Here is a 20,209-nt window from a genome sequence, read left to right as displayed (position 1 = left end):
CAAAAATTACAGCTTCTCTGTGTTTACTGCACACATATATATACACATATGAATTCCATTTGCCAGAGGCATGTTTTAGGATCCTGAAAAAGTATTTACTTTGAAGAATAGCTTTTTCAAAGGAAAATGCAAAATTTTTGCCCATAGTAACTCATACAGTTTAATTATTTTATCTTTTAATTTATTTTTTTATTAGTTAAAGGGGACATTAATATTTATTGCACATATTAGTATCAAGTAAATCAGGTGATCATTCTCTTTTCATGTGGTATAATAAAAATCTTTTGATCGTAATTTGAAAATGTCCATCTGTTTCAAAGACGGTTGTAGTAATAAGAAAAGAGGAGAAGACAGTTTAAAATCGTAAGGAATGCTGATAAAAACAGTCCTCTGACTGGCATGATAGTCATCTGTTACTGATCCTGGAACTTTTTATGCGTCTGTGGCAAGAATGTAGCAAAAAGCTTCTACTAAACTAAAAATGCTCTCCCTTAAAAGAACAGTAATTTTCACAATGCATTTGCTGTTGTCTCATGGCCCAAAAATTAAGTAGAAAATACTCAGAATACCCTCTAACCTGGTACATAAATCTGCCTAAAGCAACATATTCAGTTCTCTGGTATTTCTCTTGATTTTCCTTCATCATCACATTTCAGTTCATCACAGTTCTAATTTATTGGTACTGCCTCCTTCCAAGCCTTACTTGGACAACTAAGGTTTGACAGTTCCATGCATTACAATGTATTCAGTGCTAGAACAAGCATTTTCTTGAAAAGCCATATTCTCCTTAATTTGAATTTCTTCTCTTTTTCTTGTATTCAAACTCAACAGTAGGACAGACTGCAGAAATATTTTCGTATCTAGTTGCGTTTTCTTAGTCTGCATTACCCTATGATAATCCCAATACTGTTTATTTTGTCATTTATGTTTATTTATATGGGAAAGCCTGGATACACACAAAGTGTGAATACAACAAAATTTCATTTTTGGCCGTAAGGCTTGTAACTAAGCTGTGCTGTGGTGGTTGACAGGCTTTATAGCTAGAAATTGGATGTGTGTGTACATGGATTTAGAACACAACAGAGGTTTAAGAGAACAATAACACACAAAACAAGAGCAGGATAGGTTGCTCATTATCAGAGAATACTGACAAAACAGGAATCCGTAGTTGCTATACATCAGAAAACAGAAAAAATGGCCACTGTCTTGAAAAGGACTGTGTAACTTCCTCCTGCTTTCATCTTCAGTCTTAGTTGCCACATGCCTGTCTGTGTGAGCTTGGGAACTGCCTGCAAAATCCCCACTGATGGCTATTGCACAGTCACATGAAGGCATGAGAACTCTGCAGTGCCTTTAAACATTAGCAAAAAAGAAATCTATGGCAACTTCAGACACCTTGTTACATGTTTTAACTTGTTACATGTTGGAGATTTTGCTGGCTATCCCCAAGCTTGCAAGAATGCTATAGGAAGGTGTGACTGTCACGGAAAACATATATTCTTGTTGGATCTCAGAAAGTAAAGATACTGAAGATACTAAAAGATGCTGAAGAAAGATACTATAAAAGTATAGAGAAAATCAATGAGAGTAACGCAGCCATGGAGTGAATCCTGGGTGAGGCATGCAAGAGAGGCAAGGAGTCTTCAGCTAGAGTAAGGATGGCTAGTAAGGTAGTCATGAACAGTAGGAAGATGTGAGTAGGAAAAGATTATTCACTTTTCACATTATGAGAATGACGGTACTGAGTAAAATTAGCACGCAGCAGATTAAAAACTATCAAAGTAATACTCTTTTGCATGGCACAAAATTAAATTGTGGAACTTCCTGTGACAGGATGTTGTGCAGGACAAAGTTATAAATAGAGGCTTGGTCTATCTATCAGCCCTTACTTAAAACTATGTCCTGTATTCAGCCTTTGACTCAGGAGCTACTGAGCAGAAGCTACAAAGTAGCTGAGGAGCTACTTTGATACAAGTGGGAAAGAATATAAGAGGAAAGTCATATCCTGCATGCCATGATTTTTTTTTTCCTTTCCACTGCATCTGTTACAGACCACTGTTGGAGTCAGTGTCCTGAGCTAGACAGGCCTTTGGTCAGACTCACTAAAGCTGATCCTGTACTCCCAACTTCAGGAAAGTGTACTATGAAATGCCTGAATAATATTTAGTTGATGGACAAAGGATTAGTTCTTCTTCTGAAACCCTTAAATGCTTTCTTTACTGTTTTCAGCAGTTTGGATGTTACCCACCAAACAATGACTGACTTTTAAAATGTTTAAGGAGAAGAAGAAAAATAAATTTTGGTTCACTGTGCAGTCAGAAATACCTTCTTTAAAACTTCAGCAAGCTTTTGATTGCCACTGTTTCAGTAGGACCATCAATTCATCAATGAATTAAAGGTCTGACATTCAAATTCAGTTTGGCTGAACTATACTTCTCCATTAATTTGTCCCGTCGTTGAGATACGTCATACAGGTACTTTCAGGTTTTTTATTACACCAACACAGGAACACTATACTCCTTCCCTTTTATGAAACAAAATGCTTGGTATTTTATATTCATTGTACTCTACCATTAGAAGAAGATGGAAAAAATCCAAAAGATCGTTATTTAAGTCTCTTATGCTTAAATGTAGCAACATAGCAAAAAAGAGTATCACAGAAAAAATCACATAGCTCATAGAGTGAATGCCAAGATTAGTATTTTGCTTTAATAGTGTAATCCCTTTGATGCATAATGATTTAATTTAATACAAATGCATATTCTGCTTTCACCTCTTGGTAGGACATTTAGCTATTGAACTATATTTATACAGTATTTTTAATTGCTTTGAGAAATCAAAGCCAGCCAAGTAGTGTTTAGGGTGATTTAAAGTAATCTTTGGAAGACTCATCTCATTAATTTTTTCCCCTTAATAATGTAGACAGGATTGCAGACGTGATCACAGGGGTGAAGGAATGAAGAAGGGAATACTTTCTAGTCGTGACAATTCTTACATGTTTTAATTTTCAGTAGCAAGAAGTGGAACTGCCTTATTCAAATCCTTGTGGTGTTTTTCAGTTCAGCAGTTAGCAATCTGTCTTACTTTTTATGGGTGCCTTGGGGTGGTGGCATACTCATACCTCTCAGTTTTATGCACCTAACCTAGCCAAACTCCTTTTCTTCTTAACGAGGAGAGTGATTCAGAAGACCTAGGTTAGACGTCTGCTGTAACACACCTTTTGATGAAACCTCTCTCTTAAGAGAACAAAACCCGGCGATTCTCTGACAAAGGCAGCAGTGATCGTTTTCCAGTTACTTCAGTGGCAAAGTCTGAGGGACTTCAGAAACACTCTTTGGTAGTAAGGAGGGTGCACAGCTCTTTAGATTAGTATTAAGGAAGTATCACAGAGTCTAGTTCCTTTAATAAACACCAAGGTTTAGCATGGTGGAGAGGGGTGATCTAACAGAAGCACATAACTGTATGAAGAGCAGTTACAAAGATGATGAATCCAAAGTCTTGGTAATGGCAGATAATACAATATAGGGCAGCGGCCAGAAATTGCAATTTGGGAGGTTCAGACTGGACATTAGGAAAAACTTCACCCAGAGGGTAGTGCAGCACTGGACCGGGTTACCCAGAGAGGCTGTGCAGTTTTCATCTTTGGAGATTTCTGTGACTCAGCTAGGCAAAGCTGCAGCTGATGGCATCAAGTGTTGGCGACAGTCCTGATATGAGTGGGAGGTCAGACTAGACAGCCCCAGAGGTACAGCCAGGTACAACCAGGCATTTTGTGCTCCTGCGAACTGTATAATTTCCAAACTTCAGATCTACTGACAGTGCATTAAATGTTTCATTAGAAGTACAGTTTGTACTATGATTATTTGGTGGGTTTGTATTTATGTATAAATAGATTTATTTGTTACTACAGATATAAAGAGTAGATAAAATCACATATTTGCTAACTTGAACTTGTAAGTGCTAGTGACCATACCAAATACTTGTAGTTTTGCCCTTTTTATTTATATAGATAGATTTAGATATATTAAACAGTACATCTTATTACATACCGAAATGCTCCGTGCCCTTTTCAGAATACTTGAAGGACTTCAATGTCAAAATGTTCTTGCCTTTAAAGATTAGTGCCATATATTTTACTTTCACTGTATTCCAAAGCCTGTTCATAGACGCAAGAGATGGAGAGTTGACAACAGAGTTCTTAGAAGTAGGCACTGGAAGAGTGCTACCTGGTCTGTCTTCTGTGCCTGTTCAACACAATTATATTAAGCCAGTGGGAAGGGAAGGAGGACTATTACTTCTGTCAAACTAGGAAATGTCAGAAGGATCCTTCATCGAAGCTCATGTGAATGTTTCAGTGTATCAAATTTGGTGCTTGTGGCTCTAGCTATAGAGTGGCTGAAGTAAGAACTTCATCAGGAGAGAAATTCTAACAGAAGATCAATTTGAAAATTTCTTCTCCAGAAGCATGAAAATCTGCTTGATTTTTTGCTTTTCAACTCCTGGTGTTTCTAAATCAAGGCTGCGAGCCATTTTAGAAGGTGTGTTTTAGAAAAATCCATCTTCCTGGGCTCAGTACAGGAGAAACTAAGTAAAAGGCTACTTAAACTGTATCATATGTGAGGCAATATTTAGATGATACAGGATATACATTAAAAGACATAACGATCCTTTCTGTGCTTAAATTCTGTAACAGCATTGTTTTCTAATACTGCTAAGCAGAAATAAGTGAAATGTGGAATTTAATGTGGCAGAGTAAGTCACTCAGCTGAACAGATGAGCAGCTGTTTAAAGCTGGATTTAGGCACTGCTGGCTCAGATATTATCTGTAAAAAAATGTTTCCCTTGTTTATTTCCACATGAGAAGATTGTCTCTCTCCCTAAAACAAGTATTTCATGAATTTCTAAGTTTTTATTTTCTATAATAATAGAACCCAGTGATGGTTGTTTCAAATCTTTTTCTGACATTACACAGTTTGGAGGTAAAAAGCTTTATCTGGCTTTAAAGGAAGTGTTTGCACTCACTTACAATGGCTGTTAGTACTTCTGTATCAGGACACTAAAATGTAAAATTATGTGCTCAGCTGGAGGGGAATGCGGTACTAATCACAGCCTTTTCTGCATGTACCTACAAAGTCCTCACAATCCGAAAATTACTTCGTTGAAAGCCAAATGGAGTTGCCAACAAATGTATCAAACTAGGAGCAATTTCTACACTAACCCCCTGCTCTTGGTTTTTTGTGTGTTCTTGCTAGTTTCTACCTTCATCTGTTTCTCCTTTTATTTTACCTTTGTTTGGAACTGGGCAAATTGGAACATTCCCAGTAAAGGTTCTGTGTTAACCAGTGTACCTTTTCTCTGGTTTATGCAGCCTATGCAGCCCTCTAAGATGCTTTATCCTGCCTATTCCTCTCTGTCTTCTTTACCAGAGAACCTGCTACCCAGCTACCTTGGAAAATTGTATTGACCCTTCTGGTTTAACAGTACCCAATTCTTCAAAGTATATCCTTATCAGTAAAAAATTACATTATTTTGCTCTGGGGAGGCACATGCTAGGCCAGCTGTTTGCTTTCTTCCTTTCTGCAGTAACTTTCATGCCCAATTTAAGATTTTTTCTACCTTGCTGAACAGCAAAGCCAAATTTAAGCTGAGCTGGCCTGTTGGACTAACTTATTTTCTTTGCTGTTTCTCAGTCCACTAGTTGCATCGGCTGCATATTTGCCATGTTGCTCCCCAGCCCTGGGTGATTCCTGCTCCCGTTGTTCCTTGCTTGCTGTGCTGCCTTCCACTTTGCCTCCCTCTTTCTTGAGGGCTGCACGGCGATGGGACTTACCTGTACATGAAGACTGTATAGCACATGGCCAGTTTCATGAGCATGAGCCCTGCACTGTACTGTACATGCTGTGCAAGTCTTGTCACGTGCTGCGGAGGGACGGTGGCCTCTCCCTGCCATGAAGCAAGCACTCTCATCCAGCCTGTTGAGACTGGGCGCTTCTGCTCCTGTAGAAGCTGAGGGCATCCTTCTTCATCTTCTGATGTGTGAGCCAGCTTCCAGGCTGAAAGATGAAGATTTTTAAGACAGGCTTTTAATGTACCTCAGTATTTATATGCGATGCATTTGTTCCCAAGAACACAGAAATTCCAAAACTGTAGTATTTTTCCCATTAATTCACCACCATTTTGCACCTGAAGAGTTTCTCCTGTTCACCCATTGTACTGTGTGGTTGTTCAAATGTGGACTATTTGCAAGTGAAAAGGAGTGACACATCTGCTGTATACTTGGGGTGAATTTATTTGTAAAAAATATTCACAAATCCCTATTTTCTTGAACAAGAAGGAGTAGGTTCCTCACTCAGAAATCCCCAGACATGCCACCTGGCCAAAGAAGATCTGTCCTTTTTCTTCTTTTCAGGGTTACAGTGAAACTTTCTCTTCTGGCCTCCCATTTTTTCCTGAAAAATTAGCCCTTTTTGATGAAAAACCTGTCAATGACTCTCTCAGAGGATGATCGAGTTCCTCTGAATGACTATCAACCATAATTTCTGAGGTGATGCAGAATACATTTATGTGGGAACATTCACAGCCAAGTGTTTTGCCACACCAGACAGTCAATGTCATCACAGATAAGGTTTTCTATAGGGGCGAGCGACCGAAACTCACTCCAAGCTCCTTCTGCTGCTTCAGCAGGCAGTTTCAGCAGTGAACACCTTGTCCTAGCTGAGCACATGATTCAGCCTTACTTGGCCTGGCAGTACTCCTGGTGCTGCTGGTGAGCCAGTTTGTCTGGAGTGGCTGCTCACAACTGGAGAGACAGGGCAGATGCTGAGAGGTATGACAAGCCTTTAAGTTATATAAGTGATCCTGAAACTCAACAAAATTCATGTGAAGTACCACTACAACTGTTGCCTGGGTCACAGGAGGACCTCCACAGTTGTTCTTGCTATTTGTTGAGTATACTGCTTTAAAAGAGTACATTTTAAAAATGTTACCTGTAGGTTTCTACTTAACTCTCCACGCAAAACAATCTGCAATGAACATCAATATATGTGAAGGGGAAGAGGCATCTGAGAAATAATCTACATTTATTGATAGTTAAGTAATAGCCCACTGACTGAAACCTATCTCATTTTCCTCAGAGTCCAAGGCATCTTTTCATTTTGGCAGCCCAGGTCTGTAGCAGGGCCAGAGTCAATGGAAAAGAAGCCCCTGCTGCTGCCTGCCGACACTGCCAGCATGCCAGGTGCCATTGCCAGAACAAAACAAAACGTTTACTTGGCTCTGGCATATGGATTTTCAAGTAGGAGAAGACAAACACCATGGAGTGGACAAACCACCCAGACCATCAGCAGCACTTCAAATGTGTTTTTAATGTTCTCTTTCTTTTTCTTATAATAATTTTAAAGCTGTTCTGCAGATGCACAGCAAACCTTAGCACGGCACAAAGCATGGGCAGTTGCACAGACAGCATTATTTCCATCCTATACATCTACTCTGCTGCAAAACAGTAATTCACAGAGTTGTGAATTACCCCATAGCGCCTTTCTTGAAAGATTTGTGGCACAGGCAAGAGGAAAATTTCCTCGTGCCCAAACAAAGGTATTCCTAGACAAGGGAAGGTTGGACCCATGACTTAGCGATGATGCCAGTGATGCGAGATAAGCATATTCTAATTAGTTCAGTTATTTTCCATTTACCATGAATAGGGATAGCAGAATTTAAATCATGTCAGCTGATAGTACCTATTTCTTTTGCAGTAGTCTTTCATGAAGACAGTATTTCCAGCTGGAACAAGTGGAATTTCTTTTCAGAAGCCAGTTGACAGAACTACAAACCCACCCACTTCTATGCAGTTTAGTTTAACCTGAAGAAATTACATTTCTTCCCTTCCTGCTTTTCTGTTCTACCTGGGTATAATATGAAAACACTCAGAAAACAGATACTAATGAAGCCTAATAGATGCTAAAGAAACTAACAAACAGAGCAGGCAAAAATCCCTTTTTTTTTGCAGGTGGCCTAATTTTCTCCCAGAGAAGTGGACAAGCTTAGTTAGAAGCAAGGAGAAACAGAATATGAGAAGGCTTTGCCTTTACCTTTCTTAAAGCAAAGAGGAGAGATATAAAAACAGACAGCCCTGATAGAAGATCAGTCCTTGGATCCTGGACGAAAAGGAGAATATTATTTACAGGAAAATGGGTAGGAGTTTGGCCATTCTTTCAGAAAAAACAAATCTATTTTGCAAAACAGACACAAAGGCAGACTCATTTATTAACAAGTTACAAAATTTACGTTACAAACTTAAATCCTTTATGAATCATATAAAACACCAGTCCTGGTAAGAAAAATTTCTCTTTTCCTTACTCTTACTAAATGTATGATAACTTGCATCATGAAAAATGTGTTGCAGTGACTGTATCATTCAGATAGCCAGTCTGCATCTACCTGAACAATTTATGCAGCATGAGAGGAGTGGATCTGTAGAGGGAAACAGCGGCATTGAGGATCCAGCTCCACACTCTCTGCTCACGTCTGGTTTTACTTTGCACTACCTCTAATCCGGTCCTGCACAAGGGTATCCAAGACAGCTCCACAGTGTGAAATGAACCCCAATAAAAGGGACAGCTGAGATGATACTCACTTTAAAAACACACTCCTTCTCAAACTAGGAACAGTCATGTAGATGTCCCCCTCAATGTTCAGTACCTGGAAACTAAGAAAACTGATATCATTTAATACAAATTAATTCTTGAACAATCTTTCCTGACAACAAAAGCAGAGAAGGAGTTTTGCCGCAACAGGATCAGCTCATGATTAGCCAAGGAATAGCTTGTAGTTTGTGTATGTTGGCAGGGCAAACACTTTCCCACTGAGAAAGAGGAGTTATTCATGTATGACAGCTTCACAGATGACCAGTAACTAATTTCCTGGTTCACGGATCTGATGAAAATAAGATTTCTAAACAGGCCTCTACATTTTTTTTTATAATCCAGTATAAAAAGATACTGATGTTGGGAAAAGGGCCAAAAATGTCATATCTTAAAGATAAGTAACATTTAAAGAAAATAGTGATGTATTTTTAATAACAAATTGTTACAAAGGCTTGGGAAATACATCGAAGTCTGACCTGTTTTAATGCCTGTTTCATTTAGGCATTAAATTGATTTCATGTATTTTGCATATAATTGGAAGACTCTTGCATACTGTTCAAGATGTCAGTAAAATCCAGGATCTCCATTCAGAAGTGTAAAAGATTTCATCCTAGACTTTATGTGATTGAGATGGCAGCACAGAATTTAAAATACGAACAGAAAGCTGTGGATTAGTGGGACTTTTCCAGGAGTTCCTGTGATATGTAAAGATCTTGCTGAAGCAAAACCCATCCAGGAGTTGTTCTCTTCATTTACTCAGATAAACAACCACTTGTGAGAAAGGCTGCTGAGGAGACATGAAAAAAGTTAGGTTAACTGCACACATACCATACAAATTGTATTCGATGTTAAGCTACATTCTGAGTATATGTTTCTGTAGATAGTTTAGTCTTAGGATTAAAAATATCAACTACAGGAACTCTATAGCAGACAGTAGTAAGGCCTCCATGGGAATACTGCAAGATTTCGCAACTTTTGCTTGGGGTTGTTCAAAAAAACCAAATTTAAGGTGTGTGTTTCATTGTTTATTTGAAAGAAATGAGGACTCTTGATATGAAGGCCACACATGGTGTGTTAGAGTGGTAGTTAGGTTGTGTGATACTGATTTGGTTTTGGCCTTGACTTTGGTGGCTGTAGTTTGCAATTGCATGCACACTGGATATGCCAGATGCTGGTTGAGAGGAGAGATCGCACTTTATAACACTGAGGAGAGAATGAATCTTTAGGTGCTGAATATATCCAGCTCATACCTGGCCAGACCTCAGAAGGTGCTTAATAATCCTTCTGTTTTAATTTACATCCACATGTTTATTTGTACACATTCATTAAGTCTTTATCTGGCATTTCTCTAGTTTTTAAAGATTGTTAAAACTGACAGATCACAATTGCATTACTGCGCAGAATTAAATCTTGTAGTCTGTACTCAGGTAAAACTTACATTAATTTCCGTTCATGAGCTGCAGGAGCGTACTGGCTGTCATGCACTGGTGAATGGTGTTTTCAGTAAAGTATGGTTCCTGACATGTAGGTCAGTAATCTAACAAGAAAAAAGAAGAGATTATCTGTTTAATGTGCATTTGTCCTCCTAATGTTCTGTTAATGTGCTGTCTAAGGGTAGGATTTGCTTCATTGCGGAAAGCTGTTATACATATCTCTGCAACAGCGCCTAAACTTTGTAAGGAACTGCTGTAATGGAGTGAATTGCTAACTATTAATTCTGGAGCCAGCGAGCACATCTCGGGAAGATTTATTATTCCTTTCTCTTTGTAGAATAGTTAGATGCAAATAGAAATTTCCTCATACTTGCTCATCATTCAACTTCACTCAGCAAACCTTTTTTCATGTTTTCCTTCATTAGAAGCATTCAAAATATGAGTTTAGTTGTGTCTTTCCAACTGCATTATCCTGGTCTGACAAAGGCAGAATACATTTTCTGTGGATATTCTTAAATATGAAATCAGGATTTTTTTTTCTCTATGGCTATTATTCATTCATTAAGAACCACTACTTTGATATTTAGGGATAAAGATTACAGAAAAGATTAATGTGTCTCATAAATCACTAAGAAGTACAGATAAATATACCCCCGTACTTTCACAGTTGCCAAAATGTGCAGTTGTTATGTATGAGAATATATATCAACATCCATTCATGTTCATCTTAAGCATAAAATTCCTCTGTTTATGGATACTTAAAAAAGCAATCTTCCAATATTTTCCTTAATTTTATCTTTCACTGAGGTAGATGTACTGCTTCCTCTGGAAAAATGTACTATTCATAGAAATGTACTTTTTACAGCTGAATTGAGCTGATGAAGATGGATTGGTAGGTCTCTTGTCTTGGTTTTCCAAGTGCTTGGATATCAGAAAAGACTTAGGAAGAAATCTTGACTTCCCTACAGCAGTAGGGGAAAGGGTGGGAATGGGAGCAGAGAAGGGTTTTGAGGCACCAGAAGCAAGAGGAAAAGGGTGGAGTTCAGTATGGGGGACAGGGAAGAGAGTGGAGCAGCAGAAAGACTTGATTTGAGTGAGGACCAGAGTCAGGAGGAGTAGGGTGGTGGACCTAGAAAGAAGGGGGACAATAAGAGGAATATGGCTGAAATTGAAAATAAATTCTGTGGGGAAAGCTCTAAAATTCTGGCTTTGTGGCAGATGTTGTGGACTTTCTCCCTGGTGGGACAATGGAGAAGCCAGGATCATGTAAAAATACTTGTTTCCACCTTCTTGGTAGAAACAGGAGGGGAAACAGTTGTCTCCGTCTTGGAGGCTGTCTTCTGAATATATCCCTGATGGGGTCTGCACAGAGCTTCATCCATGGGTCAGGAGACACTGCCTTTCAGATCTGCCTTTCTAATAGCACTTAAATTCACCACTGAAGGCCAACTGTAAACAAGTCAGGCCTTCTGTTTGCTGGTGGCTTATGGTCCCCTTTTTGTTAAAGGATTTGCTAGGTGACAAGCTGTACATACGTGCATAGGAACAGCTGTAGGCACATCCTGTCGAGTGCTATTTGGTCACCTCATAAGCATACTAGCATACTTCTGCTCCTGGGACGGGGAGGGCACTCACTCCTCTAACACCTTCTCTAGAGAGAGAGCTCTTGGATGAAAGGTATTTTTAGACCCAGCTCTCTCCAGTGATACACATGTACTGTATATCCGACGGCACATGATTGTTCCCACTGTACCAATGCTGAGGATTTAGTTGGGAAATACTGTAATAAGCCAGTTGTGAGGAAAGAAGACTAAGCATTCTATTCTGAGATATGCTCCCAACTGGCTTTCCAAACAACTGCCTGAAAACTGCCGTTGTTTGGAGTGGGGCTGTTTAAAGCCAAATGAGGAGAGGAGATAGTGCTATGAACATGGGGAACTGCAGGTGAAGGCTCAATTAAATGACTCTGCAAAGATGAGAAGCTCTGCCCAGTACAAAAACTAAGACTGTATGTGATCATCCTTAGTTAAGACTTGTTTGGGGTACAAAACTTTCATCTTGGAATTGCAGGTAGTACATGTATGGTACATCAGAGGAGGTGCTGACCTGAAGGACATCCAACCCACAGTGTATTGAGACATATTGTGAAAAACTCATCAGAAAAAATCCCTGCAATTATGTGTCTAGGAACCACAAATGACTAAATACTATCATTTTCATATATCCATAGCTAACTGATGAGCTGGTGAACTCTGGAGTTTTCTGATTTGGACTTAGTCCAGAAACTTTATAAAAAATGTTTTTTGTTATCAATCAATTTCATTTCCATCTAGTTTCCTTACTTTCTCCTTGTTATTGTGGGTAGGAAATACTATAAGAAATAAATACTTGAAGGTAACTTACAGGTGTTTATTTAGCCAAATTCTCACTTCAAACCAGCATTTTTTTCACCCTCAGGATCTTGTTTTGCTAACTTAAAATTAATAAAGCACCTTATTAGTAGGAGGTTTGAGATAGACACAAAATGAATTAAGCTCGCTATTTATCCTGAAAGATGCAGAAACTTCTGAGGCAGACGTGTAAAACCTACAGATCTGTCTTTCTAGGAGCCTGCATGGTGCTGGACCAGATGATGTGATTTACTTGTCCTTGCAAGATATCTGATGAGAAAATGTGAATGCTCTTTTGGGACTTTAAATGCTATGAAAGAATATTTTAAATTTGTCGTCCTGCGCCTGTTGTTAGGTAAAACAGGGCTGCCTGCTGAAATCTGTGGTGTTTGGTTCGCGTGTTACCTTTTCGGTATGGTTTTTCCTCATTCAGAAGAATATTTGCTGGAGAGCCCTCCAGTGGGACAGTTCCAGCAGCTCCTCAGGACTGTCACCACCAGCTGCAAGCGCTTCTGTCCTTAGTCTGTGTTCAAGAGCAAGACGAGCAGTAAGCTGGGTACCGCACTGCCCACCTACACACTACCATCCTGACCTAGACGAGCCCTCTCTGGGATGAAAGAATAGCCTGTTCTCCAGCTCCTTTGGCCCATCTCCAAGACTGACAGCCAGGCACAGTTTGGCTGGGTTGTTGTCTCATAGAGATGCTTCTTAACAGGGAGCTGGACCATGGCAACACAAGCCATTTAACATAATAGCAATTCTTATGCCTGTTTGGCAGAGCGAGTCATGGAAAGTTTGTAAGCTGTCAATTAGTATTTTTTATCTTAAAATATTTGTTTAAGAAAGACCCTTGTGACTTTAACAGGCGTAAACGCCACACTGCTAGAAGTCAGCCATCTGGACTTTGTAATCTGGCAGGTAAACAAACGGACCAGGCTCTTTGACATCTCTCAGATTATTGCTGATCATATGAACATTAACATTTCCAAAGGTGTCTCTTTGCTTCGTCACATTTCAAAGACTCCATTAATTTTGTTTGCACATGTTTAAATATTTATTTTGACCTTTTACCTCCTGGTATAACCTCCTGGCTTGTTGGACTGGACAAATCAAAATACACTGATGTGTTCTGAATGGCCTTGCTGCTTGTATAAACACGCTGCATAAACAGCTCTTGCAGAACAAAAGAGCGAGTCCTCCGCTGTACTGTAGCAAGTCTCTTTGTCTGTTTCAGACCATCCATACAGGTAGGGGCTGTGCTGAGATACGCCAGCTGGTTTTCCAGCCTTTGTACCCGGCGTTCTTGCTTGCATCCAGGGTTGTTCCCCCCTGCCACGAGTAATGCTGAAGTAAGACCAACACCGTGTTGTTATCTGTTCGATGTGCAGGTGCCACTGCTGGAGTACCGACTCTGCTCCTGGTCCTGGTGGTGCCTACCCTGGGTGTCCTCGCCTGCTCGGGATTCTGAATGTAGCTGGGTTTACCTTGTCCTCCGCCTAACACAAAGGACTCCCTTTGAAGATGAGGACCGCGACTTTTTTTGATTCCTGTGGCACCATCCTAAGCCAAATAAATTACACTTTAAAGTAAATTACCCTACCGATTTCCTATGAACTTTAAGAGGACTGAGGCATCCAGGAACTCCTTCATGAAGTAAATCAACTTTTGAAAGGCTAAGAAATATTTTTAACTTGTTCCGATATGCCTTATAAAACACTTATGCTGATCTGTGACAGTTGCATGATTCGGTCCAATGGGGCAAGTTACAGTGTTAAAACCCAATAACATAGGCTGTACAGTGAAAGTAAAATCACCATACGTAGGTGCTTTAACTTGAATAACAAATTGTGAAATATAATAGAGATTGAAATGTTGATTGTATGTGATAAATGTAAGAGTACTACGTCTGTCTGTACTATCCTATATGTTTTGTGTAATGCATATTTTTGAATGGCCCCATCATCATTTATTGGGATTACTGGTTTTTAGAGAGACAGTCAAAGCAAAAACATTTCATTTTTTTAGAGCTGTATTTCTTGAGGCTATTGGATAGAATTTGAAGGACTTGAAATAAGAGTCAGTGACAAGGAATTTTTTTGTTTTAAATATGTTCAGAACACCGGAGACGTGCATAGCATGCTCAGCTTAAATGAATTTACCTGTGCTTCACTGACATGAGATTTACCATATTCTTTTCTTAAAACAATTCCGTTGAAAAATTCCGTTCTGGTCGTTGTTGCTGATTTTAGGAGTCAAATGTCAGCTTTCAGGGAAGCAGCGTAATGTATTGGTTTTGATTTAGTGTTATTACTATTAGTATTATTATTAAGGTAGCAATATAACATTTAGGAGTTTGGAGATGGAGTCCATGTTAAGATCAGCCAAGTGGACCATGAAATGGTAGGAAACGTATGTTATTTTTTGAAGTGAAAAGATTTAAAATATAAAAAAAGAAAAAGATATACAATAAATGGCAAAAACAGAGTAGCACAGTAAAAAAATGATTATATTTACATTTTTATGCTGCAGATGCCAGGTGTTACCTTCCTGTAATGAAGGCGTACATTTGGGAGAATTATATGCTTTTTCAAGAACTTGATATTATTCTAATGTTCATAGTGTTGTAAATAAGAGTTTTAAAGTTCTGAGACCGTTTCCCTATTTGATAGAGTACTGAATGATCCAACTGTGTGTTAGTACATGAAAGTCAGATCCCAACTGTTAGTCGAAGCTAAATGTTTACTATGGCCTTTGCAAAATGGGAACTCTATTAGAGATAGAGAATGTTTTTGTTCTGACTGTGTCTAGAGTGTTTCAGTGTTGGGTTTTTTCTTGGTTTATTTGGGGTTTTTTAAGTTGTTAAAGAAATGCACATTCCTTTCATTTTCCATGGTGTGCTGGGAATTAGTTTGAGTGTGAATGTTGAAGAAACACAGTGATATTGAATCAGCTGGCTCAAGTAATAGTGCAATGTCTGATGCTTCAAGAATTATAAGCTTTGAATCATATTTTATTAGCACAACCTTGCTAGCTACTTAGAAATAGATTTTATCTTTTTAGAACTGATACTGTAGAGGTCCGTAATAATAATATTTACATGAAGCAAGAATAGGTCTATTAATAATTTACACCCCCTTCTTTTATTTGTATAATTTTGTACTATATATTTACATGTAAAAGTGTAGAGTCTTCATTAAGAAATATCAATAATACTGTTTTAGTTTAATTTTAACTATTTGTTACGAGATGAAAATTTTTTAAATAGGTGAAAGTGATAACTTCCCTATAGAGGAATGTCAAAGTGTCAAACACTACTGAGTTTCATAAATTGTATAATTATTTGAAAGAGAAATGACCTGTCTTCATACGTAAGAAACTAATACGCTGTAAGCCTTCTGTACAAAAAAAATGTGTTTTATTGTGTTTCATTTGGTTTGGTTCTTTTGCAGTATGACTCATTTTTATATAATCTACAACCACAACTAAATCTTTTGCCAAATGCATGATTGCCTTTTACTTTTCTAATACACGGTGTAAAAAACAAAACTGTTTAGTTTTTGCATGGAAATGACCTGGGAAGGAAAGCCACTTCTTTTTTTAAATCAGCAACACAGATGAGGTAGGTCTCACATATTGATCAGATAGTTGGAGGTTTTTCTGTTTCACATAATTGTGTAAATTTGACTGGGACCTTCAGTTTCAAATTGTCAAGAAGAACTAACTAATGTATCATCTGCTTTAAAACGCAAGGTTCTTAATTAAAGTTTATATAGATAGACATATTTGTTGTTTCTTTATATTTCAGGAAAATTGATATTACTATTATTTGATACTGATGAATATTGAACTGTTTTTTTAGTTACTTTTTATCTTTTTTTTTTTTCAAATAAGTAGAGCAGGACCGTGCTTTGTCCTTTTTATGAATGAAAAGTAAACTACAATTAAATAAATGTATTAATGTTACTCAAAATATAATAACTGTCTTTTGAATTGGAGCTTTCTAATTTCATAACAGTGATGTGGTCATCTGTGACAGTAAAGGTGTGGATGGAATGAGGTCCTGTGTATCCCTGCCCTGCCTTCTTGTGAATTTTGCTGGAGTTAAAGAGCTTTTGTGGGATAAGGGTGGCTGTTTTGCTTTGATTATAGGTGAAATAGATAGAAAGATTTCCTAACGTCAGTGACAGGGAGCCTCTTGAGAACTTTTCAGCATTTTTGGAAGCAAGAGTTAACTGAGCAGAGTATTTTTTCAGGTAACGTTTTCTACTCCAGTAGATAATATGTCATGGTTTAACCCCAGCCGGCAACTAAGCACCACACAGACGCTCGCTCCCTCCCCACCGGTGGGATGGGGGAGAGAATCAGAAGGGTAAAGTGAAAAAACTCGTGGGTTGAGATAAAGACACTTTAATAAGTAAAGCAAAAGCCGTGCACGCAAGCAAAGCAAAACAAGGAATTCATTCACTACTTCCCATCAGCAGGCAGGTGTTCAGCCATCTCCAGGAAAGCAGGGCTCCATCATACGTAACAGTTAGTTGGGAAGACAAATGCCATCACTCTGAATGTCCCCCCCTTCCTTCTTCCCCCAGCTTTATATGCTGAGCATGACATCATATGGCATGGAATATCCCTTTGGTCAGTTGGGGTCAGCTGTCCCAGCTGTGTCCCCTCCCAGCTTCTTGTGCACCCCCAGCCTACTCGCTGGTGGGGTGGGGTGAGAAGCAGAAAAGGCCTTGACTCTGTAAGCACTGCTCAGCAGTAACGAAAACACCCCTGTATTATCAACACTGTTTCCAGCATAAATCCAAAACATAGCCCTATGCCAGCTACTATGAAGAAAATTAACTCTATCCCAGCCAAAACCAGCACAATATCTTATGAAGAAAGACGGCTGAAATGGCAAAACTTTGTACTGATTAAATGCTTTGTGTGATCACAATAATTTCAAGAGGTGACATCAAGTATAACTGACTGAGATACTGCCTGCCTTTGTGACGAGGGGGTCACGTTCAGGCCCTAAAATGCACAAAATGTGGCATAGAAGTAGTTGGTGAAACTGACGGTCGTATTGCGGAACTTGGTTTCATTTATCTTCAGAGATACCAAATGAGAAGAGTCAATGAGAGAATGTTCCTTGTGCCCTGCACCTAAAAGACTGTCTAGTCAGTCGGAGCAGGTCTCAGACCTGAGGAGGAAGAGATTATCACTACTTTGATTAGGTACGTTTTGTATTTTTATGTTGGTCTCTAAGAGAAATAAGGGTTTGAGTCTCTGTCTGACAGTTCTCTGCTAATGATTTCGAACCTATTGGGCGATGGCAGACAAATTCAGCAGCTATCATACTGAAGAAAATCATAGTCTGAGTAGAAGGTAGAGATTTAGATTAGGAATTTGGTCACTGGTCTTACCTGTTCTCTTTGGCCTGCCGGATGCCCAGCCAGCAAACACCTCAAAGCCAGGTACCACTCGCCTTGCTCCTGCCCTACCCAGGGGCTGGGCAGCACGGAACAAGTGTCGGCTGGGGGGAGGCCTGAGCACATGGCATTGCAGGAGACAGAAGCTGAGATCATTGCAGTGACAGAGCGAGGAGGGGAAGAATGGGGCGTAGAACGTAAACCCACAGGAGAAAAGGTTCATTATTTCCACCCTTCAAAGAACAACTTGTTTTTGTTTGTGAGACTTCTTTGTATCCAGACTTCGGAGCCTCTAGCTACAGAAGATGATAAAAAATATGCCTTTAAATATTGGATATCTGGCTGAAGACCAGATCTTCCAGTCTTGATCTGCCTCAGCGTTGCATTAAGCTACACTTCCTATTGGAATTAAAATAAAAATAACAGACATCAGGTAATACCCAAATACATTCCAGTACAGATCTTGAAATAGTTCCAAATGCTATTGTTTGGAGATTTTGTTTATTTAAATACATCACGGAAATGTCTATCTTTCAGGTTATGACAGTACAATATGGGCTAAGGATATTCCTTTGGCAGCAGTATAAATTTCTGTAGCTTCTAGCACTTCTGTATGCTCCATCCTTGCACATGTTGTCCAGCGGAATCTTTTCACGGTGTTAGGGCATCAGCACTACGTGGGAACCACCTGCCTTCTGCACAGAGCAGTGGGGTCTTGCAGAGGAAGATTGCCACTCTCCATTTCTTCCGGAGATGATTCATTTTTCTTTAACTTTTCTACCACCAGTTCCTTTTGCTTTGTCATTTTAACATTCTTCTTATTTCCAAAAACAGAAGAAAGGACAGAAAGCATGAAAGTCTGCATGAATGGGAAATAAAAAATAATGTTCATATCTCATCATCTTTTCTTTTCCTGACAGGCTAAAATGTTTTCCTTTTACCTGGATGCCAATAAACCAAGTCTGCTCTAAAGGATGTCATGAAAAGACACATGAAAAGTGTTTCCTTCACCTTAGTTGATCTTGACTCTGGTCTATTCTCTTGATTCATATGGATGACACTGGAAATTATGCCAATTTTCATTTGCCAAAACACTTACTTAGAAAACTCATTATTTAGCTGGTAACTTCAACAGGCAACCCCCTGTTGATGAGTGGATATTACTGGTCAATATTTGAAGAGCCTAATAGTGTCTTTAAAACCTGATGCCTTTGGTCTTTAGTGTGTTGTCACAGCCACTGACTGTCTGTTTCACAAAAAGGTATGAAATCGTTTCTTTCTCTCCCAAAGCAGGCAGCAGACATGGTAACATGCAGTATCAGCTACTGGTAAAAAGGCAAATCTAAAAAGAGAATACAAAGATATTGACCAGGCATCATCCCCTCTAGATGGCTGTCACGGCGCAGCTACTTACCCGTGTCACCTCCATCCTTCAGAGTTATTTGACAGCTGCTGAAAGCAGCGCATAGTGAAGCGTTTCTATGGCATGGAGATAGTCCAGCACCAGCCCTCCTGTCCTCCACTGGCTGCTCAGCTCCAGGCAAATTCAGATCCTCGCTGGTGGTCCAAGTGGGCATGCAGCTCCAGGTGGGCACATGCCGCAGTCAGCAGGGGTGGGCGGCACCAAGGGGTCATTACCTGGCTGCAGGCCAGTGTTTAAGCCTTTGGGAAATACCCGGTTGGCGTGACCCCAGGGCAGTGGAGGACACGCAGGCAAGCGGGGCAGTTGTCCTCAGAGCACCAAGCCTCTGGCTAGCCATGGGGACGGAGCCCTGGCCTCAGAAATGATGCATTCAGCACAAGACACTGAATTCTCCTCGCACTCCAACAGGAGGAGAGAAGCAAATATTTTCCCAGATTAAGGCCCGTGTCATGTGAACGGGGAGGATTTCAGCGCCCGGCAGCCGAGCTGAGCAGGCAGCGCTCCCCTCGCTGGCGAGCCCTGAAGCGAGCAGGCTTTGGGAGCACGCAGCGTCGGTGGCTCGGATCCCTGTGCCAGTAACTGGATTAGGTGCACGTTCATTTCTGATTCTCACAGGGAGAAAGAGAGAAAAGCACAAAGTTCCCAGAGGCACTCAACTCAAGGGATTTATCCTGTCCAGACAGCTCCCTGTAAGCAGCCGCTCTGCAGTGCCTGCAGCACGGTAGCACTCATGGGACGCAGCAGCTGATTTGTACCAGTGGAGCGAAGCAGCGTTTCCACGCTGCTAAAACCTCGTACTAGCCACACCAGGGCTGTTGTATAAAAACCACCCATTAGGCACTGTCCCCGGCCAGCGCTTCTCCCAGGATTGGTTTTCAGATGGCACGGCCCTGAACCACACCGGGGC

The 20,209-nt window shown here is 39.9% G+C and overlaps 1 protein-coding gene across 1 annotated transcript in view; it reads left to right on the top strand.

Moving 5' to 3' along the window:
• The window catches only part of CNTN1 (contactin 1), a 103,858-nt gene extending 87,424 nt beyond the window's left edge, over positions 1-16,434 (top strand). The window contains exon 22 of the mRNA XM_050903305.1: positions 13,854-16,434. Coding sequence (XP_050759262.1) covers positions 13,854-13,933 — 80 coding nt within the window. The 3' untranslated portion in view covers positions 13,934-16,434. The remainder of the gene's footprint in view (positions 1-13,853) is intronic.
• Positions 16,435-20,209: the final 3,775 nt, after the last annotated feature.

This window comes from Gymnogyps californianus, chromosome 1 (assembly GCF_018139145.2).
Source record: "Gymnogyps californianus isolate 813 chromosome 1, ASM1813914v2, whole genome shotgun sequence".
NCBI lineage: Eukaryota > Metazoa > Chordata > Aves > Accipitriformes > Cathartidae > Gymnogyps > Gymnogyps californianus.
The sequence above is the reverse complement of the archived record's forward strand: the minus strand, read 5'-3'. Positions and strand labels throughout refer to the sequence as shown.